At 38.3% G+C, this 23,629-nt stretch overlaps 1 protein-coding gene across 1 annotated transcript in view; it reads left to right on the plus strand.

The window, feature by feature from the left end:
• LOC136255131 (uncharacterized) overlaps nucleotides 1–23,629 on the plus strand; it is a 162,657-nt gene that overhangs the window by 63,162 nt on the left and 75,866 nt on the right. Inside the window, exons 21-26 of the mRNA XM_066047851.1 lie at nucleotides 6,862–6,999; nucleotides 7,319–7,522; nucleotides 7,592–7,729; nucleotides 7,787–7,981; nucleotides 21,497–21,637; nucleotides 21,688–21,894. Of these exons, the coding sequence (XP_065903923.1) occupies nucleotides 6,862–6,999; nucleotides 7,319–7,522; nucleotides 7,592–7,729; nucleotides 7,787–7,981; nucleotides 21,497–21,637; nucleotides 21,688–21,894 (1,023 nt within the window). The remainder of the gene's footprint in view (nucleotides 1–6,861; nucleotides 7,000–7,318; nucleotides 7,523–7,591; nucleotides 7,730–7,786; nucleotides 7,982–21,496; nucleotides 21,638–21,687; nucleotides 21,895–23,629) is intronic.

Consider the following 23,629-nt stretch of genomic DNA (forward strand, 5'->3'; position numbering starts at 1 on the left):
CATGCCCTTTGATGTGAAGGCTGTGTGAATAAAAGGGACATGGAATATTGTAAGTGTGGGATGTGGCAACAAATATGTGTTGAGAAAGGAAAGGGGGGGGAGGGTTGCATTAAATTATGATTATGAGTGATGTGATTGCATATTATATTATTACTGACAAAAGAAAGAGCATGCAAAGAAATAAACACAATTAATATATGATAAGTTCAAAGTTACTGGTGTTCTCTTTTCTTTGCCACTTCTAGGTAGTTAAAAGGTCCTTTGTTGACCCATCAGAGGCTGAGGCTGCTTTGGTTTGTTTGGACAAAATATTGCCTTGTCATCCTTATCCAGAATGCGGTAATTGTGGGCACATCGGTAACAGATGTGTTCAAACTTGCACTCGTGGTGTGGGCACTGAGGGCCAGGAGTGTCATTCCAATCTAGGCAGATAGGACGATTGGTGGCTGAGGTTCTTTTGGAGGGTCTGCAAGTTGCACGTTGTAACACATTAGCTATGGGAACACTTCGTGGAGACATCTCAAGGAAGGCCAAGTTCCATAGTGTTATGTCTATTGTAGACCACTGCTGAAGTCCCAGGGCAGAAGCCTTTAAGCGAAAACATCGATCATACACAGTCCAACGACCTTCCTGACACAGCAGTGATGTTTGTATTACGAGGTTTTGGTATCCCAAGAGGTCTAGGGTGCGTTCTGGTTGTGAGCGATGAATAACTGCAGTGAATACACTAAAACACTGCACCCATTCAATGATACTTGTGACTTGTTGAATTTTTTGGCTGCTGGCTGCCTGGTCACTGGCAAGATGATCGGAGGAGTCAAGTCGATCTGGAGACAGCTCCCCCATTTCAATGAACAGGCCGTCTTGGATCCTCTGGACTAACTTCGCAGGAACGGGTGGTAAGCAGCTGCTAAACATCACTGGAGGCAACGCACTGCTCTCTGGACGAGTGGGCTGTCTACTGGTGGCTGGTGGTAGGGGTTCTGGGTATGTTGGCAATTCCCCCATCTGATGTACATGTTGGAGCTGGTTACCGTTGGGCAGTCGGTTCAAAGCTAGAGGCAGGAAATGGACAACCGTTGTGAGAATAGGAATATGTCTAGTGTGTTATCATGCTTTCTTTTTTTTTAATAATAATAATAATAAGTATTATATGTTTAATCATGCGGGGGGTAGCATATTAAATTAGGAACAATTATCTCAGGAAATATTCACACATTAACAGTAAAAGGTGACAAAGCTTACCAAAATTTGGAGTGTCTTCGGATTCAGAAGGAGTTTGGCTTGGGGACATCAAGGCTCCAGTGCTAATGGCGGCAGGGGTAGGTACACCCGGAGTAACAGCGGCAGGGCGGTCTGGGCCAGAAGCAGAGAGATCGTCGCGTGTGAGGGTTGGCTGGTTACGGCGAGCTCCTAGCACTGCGTTGACGATAATCGGTATATCCGCTGTGGTTAATGGTCTGGGCTGGTTCTCTTTTTCATGAACTCGTGAAGACGACATCCTCTTGGGTCGCTTGGGGTTCGACGTCGGCTGTGCGTTGGCTGAACTCTGGCGTTTCCGTGAGGTGTCAGCTCCGGATCTTGTTCCCCTTGAACCAGTCGTTCTTTGACTACCCTGAGTTGTCTTTTTGGCTTTTCCTTTAGGCATATTAATTTCCTTCTGGTGGAGCTCTCGTCAGGTGTCACGACACATAGGCTGAGCACGTGCTACTGCGCATGCGTTAAGCATTCTTAATGGAGCCCAACTACTCCAATTAATACTTGTGTGATGGGTATACCGTCTCTGATTCCTGACACCCCTATATCAGTAAGTTTTTTTTAATATATATTCATTTTGCACTCTATTTGTCGTTCCCACATTAACCTTCTTTAACTTCTTTAAAGGTCATTTAAATTTTCCAATAGGTTAATGTATGGAGCACGTATTATGTTATCATCAGCAGTAAATAGCTGTCGTTATGGCAACATTTTTTCCATTTGTACAGTCGGAATTGGATAGAGAAATTCAAGGGCTTTCTTTTATTGTATGGTGTGCTGTAGGGATTTTGTGAGTTAAAGGTTGTAAATTAGTGTTTTTGTGTAGTGTAAAATACATGTATTTTGTATTGGACAACGAATGAAAATTAGGAATGATGAGATTTTATGATCAGCCTGTTTTACCAAGTCGAGGTTTCAAAAAAGATATTAAACAGATATTAGATTTATTTAATGCATAATTCTTAATTTTTAAAGGTTTAACCCAGTGTTTTGAAAACTGTTAATGTTGACCACCTTGAAAATGCTTGATTTGACAAATCCCATACATATGTTTTGATATGGTAATTTGAACACTACTTAGCCTTATAGTACAATGATGCTTCACTTATGCATAAAATATTGTTATTATCTTATGCATATGCATCTACAAATTATTTAGTTTGTTTAAAACAGAATGATAGAACAAATAAACCCTTCTTATAGAGCTTGAAGGCTAAATCCATTGACATATCATATTTTTCATAAAGTTTAGCTGACTGTGAGATGTGCACCTGATTTCCAGAATGTTGGAAGTGTATCTGTGCACATCCACATGAGCAAGCAGTTAAATTCAGCCAGTGTGTGAGAAATACAGGCAGTATAGAGCCTATTAAGCTCCAAGCATTAGCTACTCTGGGGTTATTGCTTTACCTTCCCTATTGTATTTTAATGGAGTTTACAGGTATTTCAACAGATGAAAAATGTGACTGGCAGAGCAAAACCTGGCCATTATTACACATTTTTGCTCATTCCTTGAATTCCAATTTATTGCTTCTCTGTTAGTCTATAGTAAAAAAGGAGTGGGTTATCAAAGTTTTTATGATGAATAGTCTTGGAGTTATAGCGCTAGACATTTGGAACTTGATTTGTACTGCAATATTATGGCAAATAAAATACATGCATTTAAATAACCGACCACAACTCACGACTGAAACAAGCTACGAAGGCAGGACCTGGTTCAATCTGTTTGTCATGAACTAGCAAATCCATCAAGATATAGTGCTTTTCCTTTATTGCACAAAGAAGAAGGCCATTTCAATAAAGAAAAGAAGACCATAAATTCTACATCTATTGCATCATAAATAAACACACATAACTCAATCTAAACCAAACAGCCAAGCTGTAAAAAAAGAATGCGGCCCTCAGAAAGGCTATGGTGAAAAAAGATGTGAAATCCAAGGTGGCGGCCAAGAAATGGCTGTGATGGTAGGTTAATGGTAAAAATTTTAATAACGACAATTCAGGTGAATTTTTATGCCGCTTGGTCTTGGCACAAAATTCACCTTAATAGTCATTATTAAAATTTTTACCATTAACCTACCATCACAGCCATTTCTTGGCCGCCACCTTGGGTTTCACATCTTTTTTCACCATAGCCTTTCTGAGGGCCGCACACTTTTTTTACAGCTTGGCTGTTTTGGATTGGATTTCATTTCTTTTTGTATTTGTATACCCCAAAGCCGGCGGGACTTTTTTAACCTATGTTTTTTTCTTTACCACAGGAAGAAGAAAAGATGAAGTAGATGTACTTTAAATATTTTATCAGTAAATGTACAAATTGTATATATAATACATATATTGATTACAGAAATCTCCGTGGTGGTTTCTTTGTAACTGAACACTCTACAAGGTGACTTCTTCTAGATGCTCTCTCTACAGGGTGAATTGTTTGTAGCTGAACGATCTACAAGGTAACTTCTTCTAGCTGATCTCTCTACAGGGTGATTTGTTTGTAGCTGAATTCTGTACAGGTGATTTGTTTGCAGCTGAGCTCTTTACAGAATGGTTTCTTTGTAGCTGAACTCTCTACAAGGTAACTTCTTCTAACTGATCTTTCTACAGAGTAATTTGTTTGTGGCTGAATTTCCTACAGGGTGATTTCTTTGCAGCTGAACTCTCTACATGGTGGTTTCTTTGTAGCTGAACTCTCTACAAGGTAATTTCTTCTAGCTGATCTCTCTACAGGGAGATTTGTTTGTAACTGAACTATCTACAAGGTAACTTCTTCTAGCTGATCTCTCTACAGGGTGATTTGTTCGTAGCTGAATTCTGTACAGGTGATTTGTTTGCAGTTGAGTTCTTTACAAATGGTTTCTTTGTAGCTGAACTCTCTACAAGGTGACTTCTTCTAACTGATCTTTCTACAGGGTGATTTGTTTGTAGCTGAACTATCTACAAGGTAATTTCTTCTAGCTGATCTCTCTACAGGGTGATTTGTTTGTAGCTGAATTCTGTACAGGTGATTTTTTGCAGCTGAGCTCTTTACAGAATGGTTTCTTTGTAGCTGAACTCTCTACAAGGTAACTTTTCTAGCTGATGTCTCTACAAGGTCACTAGTTTGTAGCCAAACTCTCTACATGGTGGTTTCTTTGTAACTGAACTTTCTACAAGGTGACTTCTTCTAGCAGATCTTTCTACATGGTGATTTGTTTGTAGCTGAACTATCTACAAGATAACTTCTTCTAGCTGATCTCTCTACAGGGTGATTTGTTTGTAGCTGAATTCTGTATAGGTGATTTGTTTGCAGCTGAGCTATTTACAGAATGGTTTCTTTGTAGCTGAACTCTCTACAAAGTAACTTCTTCTAGCTGATGTCTTTACAAGGTCACTAGTTTGTAGCTGAATTCTTTACATGGTGGTTTCTTTGTAACTGAACTCTCTACAAGGTAGCTTCTTCTAGCTGATCTTTCTACAGGGTGATTTGTTTGTAGCTGAATTCTGTACAGGTGATTTGTTTGCAGCTGAGCTCTTTAAAGAATGGTTTCTTTGTAGCTGAACTCTCTACAAGGTAACTTCTTCTAGCTGATGTATCTACAAGGTCACTAGTTAGTAGCTGAGCTCTCTACATGGTGGTTTCTTTTTAACTAAACTCTCTACAAGGTGACTTCTTCTAGCTGATCTTTCTACAGGGTGATTTGTTTGAAGCTGAACTCTCTACAAGGTAACTCTTCTAGCTGATCTCTCTACAGGGAGATTTGTTTGTAGCTGAACTCTCTATAGGTGATTTGTTTGCAGCTGAACTCTCTACATGATGGTTTCTTTGCAGCTGAACTCTCTACAAGGTAACTTCTTCTAGCTGATCTCTCTACAGGAAGATTTGTTTGTAGCTGAACTCTCTACATGATAGTTTCTTTGTAGCTGAACTCTCTGCAAGGTAACTTCTTCTATTGATCTCTCTACAGGGCGATTTGTTTGTAGCTGAACTCTCTACATGGTGGTTTCTTTGTAGCTGAACTCAACAAGGTGATTTCTTCTAGCTGAACTATCTCTTTCCATAGTTTCATGAACTCCATACAAGGTAACTTCTTCTAGCTGATCTCTCTACAGGGTGACTTGTGTGTAGCTGATCTCTATACAGGTTTCTTGTTTCTAGCTGATCCCTTGAATTCTCTTCAGGGTGACTGCTCTATTAGGATGACTGCTCTATTAGAGTATCTCGATCTTGCACTTATTGCACCAAGTTGGATTTCGTGTTATAACTCCGTGGCTTTAAGTCTGATTCTTCTACACCATTGATGAGCCTTTCTAAGATGATTACTCCATCTGTACAACGATTTTCAAAGCATTACCCCAAGCGGTTTATCTGGTAGGCGTGGCAAGCAGTCGTTTTTTATTAGCTAATCTCGATTGCATAATTGTTACACACTGTTGATTTTTTCGTTGTATCTTCCTGGTTTTTAGCTCAATTTCTTTCAAACCACAAAAGGTTTGAGGTTCAATAGTTAACCTATTCACCCACTGAATTTCAGTTTCTTCCCATATGCGGTTTCTGTAGGCGTGACAACATATTGGTGTTATTTTTCGTGAATAATTGTTCATAACTCTTTGCCTGTTTATCGTATTCCAGCCAAAGTTGGTACCGAGATGCGCCTTTATACCCCCCCTTCTGTGTGCCAAATTTCAAGGCAATCGGATATGGCGTTCGCGTTTTATAGCAGTTTTTGTAAGTGTGCGACAAGAGGAAGAAAAATAAGAAGAAAAAAAAACCAAGAAACTAAGCCAATTTTTGAAGTCGCATATCTTGGGAACGCGTGAAACGATTTCGCTCAAATTTGGAATGTGGAGTGCTGACGTTAGAGGGCATGTCCACAGCAAAAATCGTCTTGTTTCATCAAGGATGCACAGAGCTACGGAGGTGCGAAAATTGCATTTTCTTTCTTCCTGTCAATATACTCACGGGTGTTACGCGCCGGCTTCTTGGGCTGCACGACACACTACCGTGTGTCTTGATATGCCCTTTGTTGTACAAACTGAAAACAAAGATTCTCTTACTCTTTAGTAACAGATGAGTTTGATGGTGTATAATTATGCTTTATCAATTTTAGCCTTGTAGCTTAGTGATTTAAATAGCATAAGTACATATTTTTACCCAACAGTAGCAAAGCATCGTTTTGCGAAAATGACTGCTTTGGTCACAATGTCAGCTTGGGCCTTGTAGAGTACTAGCAATAGCAAAATGCTGATAGGGGAGTGTCCCTCTAGATCTTGTACTCATAAAAAAACTAAAGAGTAAAAGAATTTTCAGAATATTTGCAAAAAAATTATAAACCTTTAAAACAGCTGAGAAGATCATTGTGTGTATTGTTTGTGATTGAAAGTGGCTTGTTTGAGTTATACTTTAGTAGCAATAAGAGTAGTGGTAGTTGACAAATAACAAAATAATTGATAATTTATGAAACACACAAAATTATGTTGAATTTAATATTAACTGTATTATTAGGTGCCTGATAACTAGCATATTAGCTGATATTGTGCTTTAGTTTATTTGTACCCAGATATGTACAATGCACTGTATGTGGTGTATGCATTGAATTTTAATTATTAATTCTATCTGAATATGCTTAGATCTTATGATACAGTTTAATCATTCAACGTACAGTGTTTATGAAGGTAATGGATCAGCACAACCTATGATAACATTTAGTAACCCTTCTTCAACTAACATTACCATCCTAGTGTTTAGTACTACAGAATCACCAATTGGTGAGTTATACCTGCATTACCATTGATATGTTGTACAATAGTACTTTTGTATGTATCCATCAAATGCCATTTAAACAACATAAGGCTACTAACACAATTACCACTATAAAATGCATTTGTGCTAAAATGCCTGCCCTGCTCTACCCAGTGGGTAACTCTGTTACAAAAATGAACCAAAACTGTCATGGAGCTATATGTACTTATTTTTTTATTTCTTCATGTTAATACACAAATGGTGCACTGGCTTTCTTGGCCACACAACACACTACTATGAGTCTCAATGTGAATGTACCTATATTATTATATTTCTTATATTTAGGTGCTACTGGATTCCAATTAGGCCCATACAGCATAACAATTACTGCTGGTAGTGTTCATATGGAATTTGACATTCCAATTTATGACAATAACTTGTGTGAACCGAATAAAACTATTCCTCTCTTTATTGGCACATCTTCACTACCTGATAGAGTTAGCATTGGAAATCCTGGTGAAGCTAAAGTGACAATAATAGATGATGATTGTGAGTTTTAACAATTGCAATATTTAAACAGGATCCCATAGTTCACATCTATAACATGTTTCATTTTAGTGTGCATTGTGAGTTTCAGGGAGTTAACATACAGAGTGAATGAATGGTCTAGATATACATATCCTGTAGTACATCTCAGTAACCCATCATCAACTGCCATTTATGTGCGATTGTTATCTAACGATAGTACAGCCATTGGTAAGCACTGTAAATTTGGAGACACTATTATAATATTTTATAACATTTACTGTTAAGGTGGTGTTGATTACTATTCTGGACCACACACTGGCATAATTAGGGCTCTATCCACAGAAGTTAGGATAAGGGTACGAATATATAATAATAGCATTTTGGAAAATGATAAGAACTTTACTCTCACTATTGACCCATCCTCAATACCTGATGGTGTTAGTGGTGGTCCAGCTACAGTGACTATAGTGGATGATGATCGTAAGTGAATTATGTGCAATATCTTGTAGTGTTCATAATCATACAGTATGGTGGTACTGCCTATTAGGGAGGTTTGGGTTTTTTGGCCAAAAAATATTACCCAAAAACCAGCTTCACAATTAGTAGAGCAACCAAGCAAAAAAATCATTCACTTTTTGATAAAAGCACCAAACTTGGTACAACTTTCGTTAATTCATACTATTTCATATTAGATATGGTGCCATTAATCATATCATGCTCAAAGAACCTGACAAGTAAAATCAATAGAAAATGTGTTGTTGAAGCCATAAAAGTGCTCATAGGAAATATACTGAAACTTGGCATCTACATAGACGAGCAAGTGATAGTCATATCCAAAAGCTGATCAAGGGAGGTGTCCATCCAGGTCATTAGCTTTCCATGTTAAGAAGCATGGAGGGTCATGGTATATGAAGCCATAGATATACAGTGTATTAATTCTATTGGATTGTGTCTGTACTTTTACTACTAAAATATTGGCTCCATTAGAAGAGTTTATTTTACCACATTTTGAAGATTTTTGATTGCATCTATAAATTTGAAATTCTTCCATGTGATTTAAGCAAGAAAGAAGATTCTGAATACACTTGTATGGTTTCATGGCCAGCTAGAAATAGGCTTATAACCCAACTTTAAAGTTTCAAAACATGCCCTAAGGCAATGAGTTTGATGTGGCACCATATCTCAAATGATTTAGTATACTCATTCTCCACAAAAAATTGGTGCTTTTATCACAAAGTGAATGATTTCATCAAAATTTGTTGCTTAGCCGCTTTACTAAATATTTTCCTTGGCAGGTATAACCTAGCCCAAAGTGCCTTCAGTATGACCTTAAATGCCTCCAATTAATGTTGCTTGTCAGCTTAACCCGGTCAGCAGGTCTTACCCTGTTGTGAGCGGGTTGTCACCGTCAACAGATGGTGGTTGTTTTGGTTGGTGTGCAGGGTTCCATGGATTCTCCTATTATTTCTCAAATAGGCCCCTTTTCAACAATTTTACATGATGTATACAGCATGTTTTACTACAAAGGCTTGGAGGTAGGAATGCTTGGGGATTCTAACATTCTCTGAAGCCACAAGAGTTTCCGCATGCCACAATGTTCCTAATAGAAACCCTGCACTGTCACACCCTGAGCTAGCCTCAAGATGGAAAAGACAATGAAAAAAAGGGGGATTTACTAAGCTCCCTGCTGGGACTGTCTGTGGTGCATGCTTCACCTCCCCACACACCCGTTATTAATTTTATTCTATTTATTTATTTTTTGGGCAATACATTACATTAAACCCCACCGAACAATCCCTTTGTGATTATCATCTAAAAATACTAAATATGAGATAGTTGGTAGAGGGGAGTGGTATGGGTGGGACAAGATTCCCTATGCCATGTAGCACCATGTGTTCTAACACCTCTACTCACGCCTTTTTCTTGTAACGCATGCGCAATGTTATTCTCCAATTATTGCCAACCTTTCTCACGTGTGTGCCTGCCCAATCTTCCCCCTAGTCATGGTGGAGCTTCAGGTTAGTCACTATCATAATACACACATGCATGCTTGACTGCAACATTAACCTAGTTTAACTAGTTAAACTCCATTTAATGTTGCTTGTCAGTTTAACCCGGTCAGCAGGTCTTACCCTGTTGTGAGCGGGTTGCCACCATCACCAGATGGTGGTTGTTTTGATAGGTGTGCAGGGTTCCATGGATTCTCCTATTAATTCTCAAATAGGCCCCTTTTCAACAATTTTACATGATGTATACAGCATGTTTTACTACAAAGGCTTGGAGGTAGGAATGCTTGGGGATTCTAACATTCTCTGAAACCACAAGAATTTCCGCATGCCCTCCAAGCCATAGGAACCGTAAAACCTCTGGGATATTCCCTGCACACCCACCACAAAGAATGTCCTCAAATCAAAATGATTTCCAGGTTGGTGTAAATGTTTGCCGCATCGCACTGAACTATGTTGAACTGCTTGTATCAAACTGAACCATGTTGAACCGCTCTGGAGTGGACCTGCTAGGGATAGTTCGATCTAGTTCTACATACCCAATATAAACAGTTGTGACCTTGCAATTCAGCTTAGTTGTAATAAACAGAATAAGATGTGAAAAGAAATACAGCTAAAATGCATATGTGACTGAATTTGACAAAACAAGGCTTCGACGTACAAAGCTTTGTTAGGAGATATGGCGATTTTAAGGAATCATTGTGTAATAACTTCCCAGTGCCTACAGCTGTGCAAATAAAATTTGTACCAATCATTCATCCGTTTACTAGCTATCACTGAGTGGGTGTATACATTTCTGTTACCCAAAATTTGCCCTGTTTTGGGCAGCTTTTTTCGAGCGGGTAATAATATCACAGGTGGTAGTAATAGGGTGGGAGGGTGGAGGTGGACGGTGGTCTTAATATAGGGGTATAAAATGAAGTAAGAAGACAATTGGAATCCAGAGGCCAAGTTTGGGCTCTCCATGGCCCTCCATGGCCCTCATATTACTCCAAATTGACTGAGAACACTATTGGCGAGCTCTCTGTGAAGTCCTAGCTCACTACACACCATTATCACAAAGCCATGGCCATTTAATGGTGCCAATCTCCCACTCGTGGCTTTGACAGGGTCGGAAGAAAGCTGCTACAGAAACCAGACTTTGTCAGTGCTGAAGGAAGTACAGTGTGAAATATGATAGTGTATTAGACCAGCAATCCATTTCTGGTAAAATCGTTAGTTTGATTTTGTGTGTGTGGAAGCCTTGTTATATGAAATCCAGTCACATATGGTGACTGTAATGATGAAATGAGGCGAGCAGGAGTTCTCCTGTGCATGTTGCTCACTCCTTAACCCAAGTAGTAAAATTATAAGCACTGGTAACAGGGGGTCAGGTTATGCTCCCCTGGTAAAGCTAGACCACCTGAGATTGACTGTGAGAGCAATTTAAGTTGTTAAATTCTATCAAAGTATTGTATTAATAATTTGCTTGACTGCATGTTGTATCAGGGTGAGTGTTCTATATTAGGGTGACTGCTCCACTAGAGTATATCGATCTTGCTTGACCAGTTTCTGAAAAGTAAACCTCAGTAGCTATCCACTTGGAGCTGCACTGGATGGACTCTTACTATGTACACTATAAGTTGAACTAAATAGCATACAAACCCTATTAATGGATGCTTTCAATGCATCTAATGGTCCAACATAACTCCCAGTTCAGTGACTTCAGATACAAATACCTAGTGAGGCGGCTGCCTCACCTGCCTACACTGTAGCTACACCTCAGCAGGGACACAATCAATATGTAACTAATATCGGATCTACACCTGTAGTAATTAGAAGGTGGATTCATCGTCTGTACTAGCTAGCTCTATAAATGCTTCAAAGAATCTGCTCAAAGTGTGGTGTAAGGAGGTTTGTACTATGCATTATGCTGACTGCAGGATGAATGAAGCTATAGGTTGCCATTGGAGAATAAGTGGACTTCAAGCATTGTGCCATTGTGATTAAAAATGAAGACTGGTGTTGGGTTATATAGTCTGTGTGAGGAATAGTAAACATCGGTGCTGCTCAGCATTATAGCATCTCTCGAGTAGGAGACACTAAACCATTCATGTAGAGTACTGCACAGTTGCCTGGAGTGTGTGTGTATGTCCGTCCTATTTATCTCTCAGACTCTGCAGTCACAGATGAGGTAGTGGAGCTGGCTGGTGGCTGTAAACAAAAGAACAAATTAATGCAGGTTACCATGGGAGATGTGGTCAGCTGTGCTATTATTGTACTCCTGCTAAGTGTCTACAGGCTACACCAATCTCGAAATTAGTAAAACAAGAACCACAGGCTGCATTACAAGTATGTGGCAACTTTATAGTGTCTATTCACAGCAGTGACAACTCTGGAATGGTCGAACTCAAATCGTACCTGACTTCTTCCACAAAGCTCAAACAGTTGGATTTTTCTTTTTAAAATTACTATGATGTTATATTTGACCCCATGTAGTGGTAGATGCCATTTTGTGTTTGTTTTGCTTGCCAAAACACACCATAATCTGGCACCTCTGTTTGGATCAGATGATTGAGAGTCTGGGCACTGTTGTTCCAACAAAAGTAGACTCGACCCATTCCTTTCAGCTAAGGTTTGCCACCAACATAGATCAGTTCAAACTTTATCATTCAGAAGTATATTTAGTGTTGGCTGCCGTTGCATACATGCGGAACATAAATGATTTGGCACAACCAACAACCTCCACGGCTTGCTTTTCCCACACAATCTGTCCTATATCCTAGCCATAATATATAAGTACAATTTGATGCCCCTGGAATGCCTTAATATTTGCAGATTAGAAAAATTGTATACAAGTTGTGCTGCCCATTAGAGCTGCTCTAGACAGTCCAAGGTAAGAAGTTTGATAGAATATTGAAGTTTGAGGGCATGGCAAGCATATACCTAAAAATATTTGAAATGTGGTAATATATATATTTTAAATTCAATTATGTCAGCGAAGTATCATAGCCAAGTTAAACTATCCCTTTAATGCATCGAGGTGGTGTGTGGGCAAGAAGCAGCAATCTAGTGGAAAGCAACAGTCGTGAACAATTTATACATAATGTGTTTCCAAAACTTTTTTTTTGTTGTTTGAGTTTGTTTACAAGTTGCAAGATAGATGGTAAAACACTGGGGTCATTTGAGTGATCAAACTCACTAGGTGTTATTTGGAATGGCTAAGCTTGCTGGCCTTATCCCAGGTGCAACATGCTTGGTTTTGTATTTGTCAATTCTCCCTCTTATATCCTTTTAATTAGCTTGGCTGGCACTGGCCATAGTCTCTGTTGTATCTTTGGTATGAACAATATCTATGGGGTTGGGATCCTTGAAATGGCCGACAGGTTAGAAAATTGGTAATTAGGTACCTCACATAAGCTTTTCCTAACCAAATATCATCACGTAAATGGGCAACATGTGCCATGCCATTTAAAACATTTATTTCCTTAATTCACTTAAGTATTACGAATTGCAAAACATATTGTCCGTAGTCACCTTAGTAACACACAAATACATTTAAGTTATTATGAATATATAGATGTACAAGAATGACTATCTCCTCTGCATATGAAATTACCAACATGCACAATTATATCTACACACACGCATGCATACATATACCCATATATAAATATACACACACACAAATATATAAATAGGTGTTCTATCCTTTTAGGGGAGGGGGTGTGGGGGAAATACCTTTTCTGCACGGATGAAAACCCTTGTCACCAGTCAACACTGATTGCCTCTTAAACTCAAAATTGTCACTGTTGCAAGTTACACCCTCTGCCAATTATTGCAGTTTGTATGCTAATAAGGAGGCACTATGGAGGTGCACACATTCACCCAGCGGTCCGCACTGGGGCACTGCGGACCCTGAGACCAAGGAGTATTCATTATATTAAGGTCCCAAACAGCATCTATGGAGGAGTGGTGGTCGCATATTGTCTGTACTATTACCTCAGACACACTTATTTGTTGTAAATGTAATACATGTACCAGAAAGACTACAAATGAAAATACTAACATCTAACATACACTGTATATTACACACATACACACACACACACACACACACACACACACACACACACACACACACACACACACACACACACACACACACACCCATATTAGTATGTATCAGTGTTCTATTCTTTTAGGGGGTGGGGGCAGTATCTTAATCTGCTCAGGTGAACGCTCTTTGTTACCGATCAACATTGATTGCTTGTTGCAAATTACCCTTTGCCAAATTATTGCAGTTTGTATGCTAAGGAGGCATGTGTTACGGCACTACAGAGGTGCACACACGCATACATTCACCCGGTGGTCCACGCCGGGGCACTGCGGACCCTGAGACCAAGGAGCGTCCCTAATAGTAAGGTCCCAACAGCATCTACGGAAGGGGAGTCGCCTACGAACAACAAAGACAAATATATTGTAGCTAATTAGAACTTGCTTGGCATCATTGATACATAGGTTTAATTGTTAAAAACGGAACAATCTTGTAACCTCCTGGACGATTGTGGGGACGTTTTTCCGCGTTAGGGGAGCTGTTTAATAGCCTCCGTTGGTTCCTGTGTTAGCAGTAACTTCCGTTAAGTTCCCTGACTTTTCTGTTATCCCCTGCTGTAACACCTTACTGCATCTCTTCTGGGAATCTTTTAGGTGGAATATCGACGAATGTACTGGTGGTAACATCGGATCTAGTTCCTTCACTTTTCTGTGATGCCCCTCCCGTCTGTCACTTTGGTAACACATCAACAAAACGATGAATGTCTCATTGAGTTGGCAGCGTTAAACTTCCGGTATAGTTCCAAGACTGTTTCATTTTCTGCCGTAAAGCCCCTCTTGCAGCGTCCTTTTTTGGCGGTGTGTTAACGAAACAACAAGATTCGCTATGCCATGTAGCACCATGTGTTCTAACACCTCTACACGCACCTTTTTCTTGTAACGCATGCGCAATGTTATTCTCCAATTACTGCCAACCTTTCTCACGTGTGCGCCTGCCCAATCTTCCCCCTAGTCATGGTGGAGCTTCAGGTTAGTCACTGCCTGCCTGCTCCCAAACTCCTTTATAAAGTACAAAAAGAGGTGAAATCCATACAAAACAGCCAAGCCGTAAAAAGGGTGTAGCTTGGTAAAAAAAGTTGCAAAATTAAAACTGCAATTATGTTAATGCTAATAAATTTTAATAATGACTGTGTGCATTATTAAAATTTATTGGTATTAACATCATTATAGCTATGTCTTAGCCGCCATCTTTGATTTCACAACTTTTCACCCAGGTTTTTGAAAGACACACCCTTTTTTGCAGTTGGCTCTTTTGTGTGGATTATATATGCATACTTAATACATGTAATAGTTATACCATGGGCACGAGTGCTTTGCCTGATATATACGCACAAGCACGAGGGCCGCAGGCCCAAGTGCGTATATACAGGCAAAGCACAAGTGCCCGTGGTATAACTAATATGTTCTACTTTAGCATGTAGACCCACCTAATTGGCAAGATCTTTAGCTGCTATACCCTTCTCTTATATAGGGAACCAAGTAAGCTGTGATTGTGGGATTGAATTTTGCCAAGCAAACTGATTGTGGGATTCAATTTTAATGCATCAAAGAGTAGTTTGATTTTCTAATATAGCAATTTTAAGAGACCAGTGTTAATTATGTTACTTTAATTGCTACATTTACAAAAGTAAAAAGCAAACTACTGTTGATGCATTAAAATTGAATCCAGTTTGTTTGGCAAAATTCAATCCCACAATTACAGCTTACTTGGTTCCCTATATAAGAGGGGTATACGATTTTGTCAATTAGGTTGGTCTACATGCTAAAGTAGAACATATTAGTTATACCACAGGCACTCGTGCTTTGCCTGTATATACACACTTGCACTCGGGTCTGCAGACCTCGTGCTTGTGCATATATATCAGGCAAAGCACTCGTGCCCATGGTATTACATATGCACTGGCTTTCCTTTGATCTGAGGTGTGAAAGTGGTACATATAGATTAAGGCTCAAACGATTAGCCGAATATTTGGATTAATATTTGTTTGCTTTGTAGCCATATAATAAAATTAACAAACGATTATTCGTACGTGATCTTTTATATGGTGACACATGATTAGCTGTCAGTAATTAACGAAGCAGAAGGCGATGCTAATGAAAGTAACAAAAAGGAAAGGACTATCGCGATAAAACAAAGAGTAGTAATAGAATTAGGCAGCCACACATATAATTGGTGAAGATGTACTAATTCCACGGTGAATTGCCGTAAGCGCAAGACTTTGTTACAATCACTTTCTATCACAGTATCACTGTGATAATCCTTTCAGAAAGGGAATTATGGCATCTCTTTCTTAGTAAAGTTATTCATACGAAGCCACAAAGCTGTTTGTGGTTATTTGTTTTATTCCGGGCTAGATGTACTGCCCGGGCCTTGCCTACCACCCAAGAGCAAGTGTGCTGGACAAGGGGTTATTTGTAGGTTTCTTGGTAGTGGCCGCCTTAATTACTGAATTGCAATGAAACCTTACACCGATTATTCGACTAATTTTTGTTGGGCTGAGCGAATATTCGAATACAGTAAACCAGTATTTGTTTGAGCCTTAATATATATATATATATATATATACCAAACAGCCAAGCTGTTAAAAAAGGCATGGCCTCAGGGTGAAAAAAGTTGTAAAATCAAAGGTGGTAGCCAAGAAATAGCTGTGATGGTATAGTTTAACTCTCTACAAGGTGATTTTTTAGGTATACTTAAACTCTCTACAGGGTGACTTGTAATTTAGCTGAGCTCTCTAAATGGTGACTTGTTGCATAGTTTCCTTGTTACATAGCTGATTGCTCTAATAGGGTGACTGCTCCATTGGAATGTCTTGATCACATACTTACTACATGTTTGCAGTATAGCTAACTCAATGGTTTAAATCCAATTTGTTTAAATCACTGAAAGATTTTTCTACAATAATTAAACCATCTATATATCAATTTTTGGTTATAAGTGCATTGTCTGGTAAACATGGCAATTTATTATTAGTAATATTTGATCACATATTTCTTACACAGTGTTGTTTTCATGCTACATCTTCATGGTCCCTAGCTTGATTTCTTCCAAACCACAAAAGATTTGAGATTTGATAGTTAACCTATTCACAGAACTATATTTAGCTTCTTTCCTTAAGTGATTTAGCCTGTGGGCTTGACAACATATTGGTGTTATTTTTAATGAAGAATCGTTAATGACTCTGAAATTGTCAGGTCAAATACCTTTCAATAGCACTTATGTGTGCCAAATTTCAAGGTAATCAGTTAAGGCATTTGCATTAATGGCAGTATTTGTAAGTGTGCAAAAAGAAGATGAAACAAGTTGATGTTCTGCTACTTCTAAAAACCAGGCACCCATGCAACTATTGCTATAGATATACTATACATTTAACATTTACAGGTTTTTGCAATTGAATTTGTCACCTTTGTAATTGACTTCATCCCGTTTGCAGTAGAGTTTGTCGCTTTTACAGTAGTTGCTTTTGCATTGGAATTTGTCATGTTTGCACAAGAATTCATCTGTAACAAGATTGGCAACTGCAGTAAACACGAAAACAAGATGTAGCAGCTGCTTCATGATCTTACAACTGTTGTAAACAATTCTTTATAAGGCAGTAATTCTTCTGCTGTAGTTTTTTCAATAGCATTCACAATTGTGCTTCACTCACGAAAAAGTTAATTAACTTGAATGGCTTCACATATAACAGCTCCAGCTACCCTGTAGTGTCTCAAGTGGTATTCTCCATGGCAAAAATGGCCTACCTTGTGATGAGCGGCTGGTTTATTGCAGTCAATGTAATTATGATGAATTCTTGTGCAAACGCGACAAATTCTAATGCAAAAGTGATGAATTCAATTGCAAAACCAACAAATCGAATTCAGTTGCAAACAGGATGAATTCTACTGCAAAAGTGATGAACCCTACTGCAAAGTCAATTGCAAAGGTAATGAATTCAATTGCAGAAACCTGTAAAACTATGGTCCATTGGTTTTGCATTATATTGAAATTCAACATATTTCATAATTCATTAATTATTTTGTAATTCATTAATTACTACTTTTCATTGCTAAGGTAAACAAACCACTTTAAACTGCAACCATACTCAGAACTATCTTCTTAACTGTTTTATAGTTTTTGAAAATTCTCTTGACAAAGTCTTGATTCTGCTCTTCATTAACTTTCATGTATGAGAGAGACACACATCTTTTTTTTGGTTGGAAGGGATGCACAATTTCTAGTATCCTACAAGACCCGTGCTGTCATTTTTTGGTCACTCTAACACCCAGACAGCCCACTAGAAAGGCCATATTCAGAAACCAGTTTCACCCGTATTTCAAACTGGCAGCCTGGCACAAAGTATATGTCTCAAAGTAAAGCTTTCCTGCACTAATTACCATGACGAAATGTCATATAGTGTTGTTTTCAGCCTTTTAGAAACTCACAGTAGTAACAACCTTTTCCCTGCTAGGTACTGTAGACTTCCTTACAAGACAGCAAATCTTCACTAATTGTATACCATAATGGTACTTACAACCTGAAGATTACAATTTAATTCTTAAGAATAAATAGTACAGTTTAGGCTCCCACAATGGTTTTTTATGTTACTCCCATAAGCTACAATATATTTTAAAGGACACTGGATCAAGTACAATCACAATAAGTAACCACCACATACCTTAGCCTTGTGTGAAATAGCCAATGAACTACCCATAGGCGGCAGAAAGGGGGGGGGGGGCTTCAGCCCAGAATGATATCACGCCGAAATTATCTTTCTTGGAGTGGGGCTGAAAACTGTGATAAAGATCGATATACTCTAATAGAACGTTCAAATACCCTAATAGAGCAGTCAAGGCCTTCATAAAAACGTGTTCCTAAAAGTAGCTTTTTTTTAAAAAACTGAAAAGTTGCCTACTGTGGAAATTGAACCAGGTACCTCTTACTTTAAGAGTTGGTGTCTTACCACTGTATCAAGTGTTTCCAGGTGGCTATAGGCTGTTTTGTACTGCTTTTAAATGCTTTATGTCCATTAACCCTGCATAAAAAGCTAAAAGCTTTGCCTAAGAAAGTCCTGTTTTAAATAGTTTTGACTAAAAGTTGGTGTTTTAGTTAAAATTCTTAAAATTGTACCTATAAAATTAATTTTGGTGAACTTTGAGACATTGTGAAAGCTAAAATGGCTACAGCGTCTGGGGGGTGTGCCCCCCAGACCCCCTGCTGCCAGAGACTCTATACTCTGGTCAGCTCCCCCTCATATCAACTACTTCCTCCGCCACTGGAGCTACCATTAACCTCTTTGAAGTATGGATATAATGCGAGACTAGTTTTATTGGTCATAGCATAGCAGCTTCACATGGTCGAGGTACAGCAGAGAAGCTGTGTATCCAGAAGTAGGCAATACATACCATATCATGAATAAAACTGGACTGTTATACACCAAACCAAAACAACATACACCAACCTACATGTCTTTCCTCTATGGAATGTGCAACTATATAATAGTGGTAATTAAATGCAGTATCAGTACAACTTCATTATGCAAGATATACACAAGTACCCACAATTCTTTCACTTGGATATAAGCCAGTTATCGTAAGTGTCATAAAATATCTTGTAATTGACACTTGTCCTCTGTTTCACCTTGGACTCATTTCAATAACTCTGCTATGATATACAGTAACTATAACTTATACACTATAAAATACTTTTTTTGAACTGTCTATTTTGAAGCAATAATGATATAAGAAAAATCTAATGCAAAAGCTTCTTGGCTATAAAGAAAAGTGAAAATGGTGATACACGCAAGCGAAGAACTGATGTCTGACATCAACCAGTCATTGTGTCACCTTTTATGATAATTGATTTAAAAATTAAGTAGGGTTCCAGCATTAAAAAGTAGTGAAGCAAGATACACATGAGTGATGCTGTTACAAATTAACATACATAGCTGTGTGGGAAATCCCTACATTGGCATGTCACTACCATCTGTTGTAAAGATTTTCCCACATAGCTATGTTGTAACACCTACAAGTAATAGTTGTAACACACCCATGAGATTTGTATCTGATTTGTAAACACGACACTCGAGGGCCGCAGGCCCGAGGATGGAGTTGTTTACAAATCAGATGAAAACCTCATGGGTGTGTTATAACTGATTTGTAGTATGGGGTGTGCGCAGATCAAAGGCACCCATTTGTAATGCAGAAGGAACAAGAACGCAAGGCTAACATTGGCTACCGCTGAGCACTGTGTACAAGGAACCATTTTCCTCACTAATTACTGTCTTGGTGGTTAGTTAATTCATTGTTAACTAGTTTATTCAATGGTAGCGCATTTGTTATGCACAAGCGAGAGGTGCCATCATCGATACCAATCACTCCAGCCATTGTACTGCTTCACATCATTTATACAGGTGTAGCTGAAGTGTCTGATATTCATTGTTGAGTGGTGCAGCGCTATAATCGCCTTGGTTAGCTTAATTTATTGGTGAATGAGTATGTGGCATACAGATACCGACTCAGTCCAGCAGTTGTACTGCTTCCCGTCATTCAGACAAGTGCAGTGTTGTGTTCCAGAGCGATTTACCTCCTTGTCAGTCCTTGATATGTTAGCCATGTATTGTGACTTCCTATGTTGGTCTGGTGTTTGGTTTCATTTGAAGTGTTTGAAATAATTAGTGGCCAGACTGTGTGACCAAAAGGAGGTACTTAGCCATGTTACAATCAGTTGTAAACCAGTTTACAACTGATTTGTGTAACACTGGCGGCAGCCTTTGATCTGCCCACGCACCATACTACAATCATTCATGTATCTTGTTTCGCTACTTGTTATCACTGGAAGTCTGGAACACTGCTTCAGTATGTTAACTTTTTTGTTATTACATAGCTATGCTATACACATGTGGCTGTGACTACTTTAATAGAGTATCTTTATCTCACTGATTGAGTTATGTAATATATTATGGAGCATGGTTTGCCATGTCTAGTTTTCTGCAACAAAACTGTAGATAGATCATTAAAGGGCATGGCCATGGTGTGCTCTGAGCACAGCAACATGTTCTGATCATTTAGGGGGCATGATCAGTCCATGTAATCAATATGTAAGTGTAGCTACATGTATCTACTCCATTTACAGTCACTGAAATGCTACAAATAAAACTATTGAATATAAGTGATTTTCTTTGTGTACGATGTTTCAATGACGGTTTATAACCATGCATCTTCTGTCATTTCAGGGGAAATAGTACTACCGTACTATTTGATAGAAGAAACATTACTCAAATAATTTACTTACAAGATAATAATTAAGGACACAGAACGCTTGCATATAGAAAATGTACATACATAGGAACCCACCAATTATGCTGGCATAATTATGAGCATAATACGTGCCTGAAAACATTGAGCATAATGCTAGCATAATAAGAAGAATATTTGATACTACAAACCCTTGATGGTCAAAATACATATCACAGAAAAAGATCGATATACTCTAATAGAACAGTCAATAACTCTAATAGAACAATCAGACAGCTGACTGTTCTAATAGAGTATATCAATCTTTTCTGTCACATGTATTTTGAAGAACAAAGAGGTACTTCAGCCACTTATTATTTGCCCATAACTGCAAATTTATTAGCAAAACATGGGAAATGAGGCATAAAGCTTGAGCATAATTTGAGCATAATAGGTAAAATTTTTGAGCAGTGCAGCATAGCATAATAAGTAAAATTTTGAGCATAATAGGCAGGTCCCTATACATACATAGTTTAAGGTTTTTACATTGTTTTATGGCCACACTATTATATCAGCTCTTTTATTTGCTGTTATTAACCTACCCTTGTATTTACTGAAATTACCTATTTTGACAGCTGAGAACTATTATAATGCATCCATGTTACCATTCTACTTTCAGCAATTACCGTGAGCTTCAGTCATCAAATGTACAGATTTAATGAAGGTAGTGGAATAATACACCCTACAGTAGTTCTCAGTAACCCATCATCATTAAGTGATATTACTGTGCAAGTTGATGATGTTATGGCTACTGCTACTGGTGAGTACACTGACTTTGTAAGTTCATTGTAACAACAATATTTTTTTTAGGAGGAGGCATTGATTACAATTTTGAGCTATCTACTATTACATTCTCTGTTGGTGTGATCAGCGTACCTTTAAATGTTACAATCATTGACAATAATTTATTTGAAACTGATAAAAGGTTTAATCTGATTATCATTCCTGGTCTACTACCTGACCGTGTTAGTCGTGGTAATCGCTATCAAGCAACAGTGACAATAGAAGATGATGAATGTAAGTAACTAAATTGCTAGAGTTTTACAGTGGTTGTTATGTATAATCTCAGTTTCCTAATTGAGGAATGTATGTGCTTAGGGTTAAATGTATGTGCTTAGGGTTAAGTGATTATTTATATACATATATTGTCATAAAAGTCATTAATGCCCTGAAGATGGTACGTGATATGCATGATATGGAGTAGGAGTATGATATGTAATATGAATAGGAGCATTATAAGATTGTTGTTTGGCCATACCCACAATAATATCACCAACATATTCAAAACTTATTAATCTTAAAAGGAGTCAGAGATCCAAGCAATAAAATGTACCGTATAGTAAAAAAAAAACACTTTGACAGTAAAAAAACTTTGGCGAATAGCATTACAATCACCAAAGTTTTATCCACCAAAGTTTTATCCACCAATTATTTTTAGCAATCACATGAGCAGATTAGCCATGTTGAAATGATGGGTATTGTGACTGGTATCATGGGCATTTCCAAGTGTTCTCTTCAATTGTCGTGAGGTTCATTGTCCCACAAGAGTTCACAAAAATCCACTATGGGCCAAACATTGCTCTCAGCATTAAAAGAACCAGTTAACAATGCTTACACTTGTACGGGTAGCTACCACCCGAATGCAACATCACTACACGCAAGTGCAAGCGATTAAAAGACTTGCTAATTAAGGGGTGCGGCAGCTATTTCCATTGTGAGTCATCATCCCTCAATGCAAGGGTTAAAAACTCGCAATCGAAATGGCTGCCACGCCGATTAATTTGCTAGTTGTTTAATCACTCGCATGTAGCGATGTTGCATTCGAGCTGTAAAGTACGTGGTAGCTAAAAAATTTCAGGTGAATCCCCATTCACCAAAGCAATTTTGCAATAGTGGGTTTTTGCCAAACTTTTTTACTGCCAAAGTTTTTTTACTACACTGTGATTTGCTAACCAATTGGAACCAATTTCACTGTAAAGTTTTCCACCAGGTAGGGGAGTACTATACAATAGTGAAACAAGAGATATAATATAGGCGGTATACCTATGTGGGAAAATCCCTACATCGATAATTTGTTTATGCCTAAGTAAGGATGTCAGACAGCAAAACACACTATCGTGTGCCGTGCAGCCAAATACAGCCAGTGCAGATGCAATAGACAAGTGTGTATTGTACAAGAACCAAGAAAATGCCGTTTTCACGCATCCATAGCTCAATAGTGCCAGAATGGAAATTACTATGGAAACTTCCTCAGGTCAGATTCAGCTCATACTTGAACAGGAGGTGCCACTTAGCAAATATCTTGCCAAAATTATTATTCTTGGAATGGGGCTGGAAACCGTCAAAAAAGAATGATATACTCTAATAGAACACTCAAATTCAAATACCCTAATAGAGAAGTCAAAGGACGTGTTCCTAAAAAGATGAAAAATATTTTTTTGTCTAATGGTAACCACCCTCTTACCTTCAGAGTTGGTACCTTTTATCGCTGTACCAAATTTTTAAAGGTGGTTTTATACTGCTTGTAAATGCTGCTTACTTATGAACCCTGAAACTTTTGCAAAACAGCGTTTCTTTCTAAAGAAAATGGCAAAACAGTGCTAGCTTTTCATTAACTTTTAAATACTTACGACTAAAAATAAATTGGTGTTTTAGTTGAAATGCTTCAAATGTGACCCGCTGAGTGAAAACCTGATTGTTTGCATAATTCTGTTTTTGAGATAAATGCCAATACATTGAGTAAAAAATGCGT

This window comes from Dysidea avara, chromosome 5, assembly GCF_963678975.1.
Source record: "Dysidea avara chromosome 5, odDysAvar1.4, whole genome shotgun sequence".
Taxonomy (NCBI): Eukaryota; Metazoa; Porifera; class Demospongiae; order Dictyoceratida; family Dysideidae; genus Dysidea; species Dysidea avara.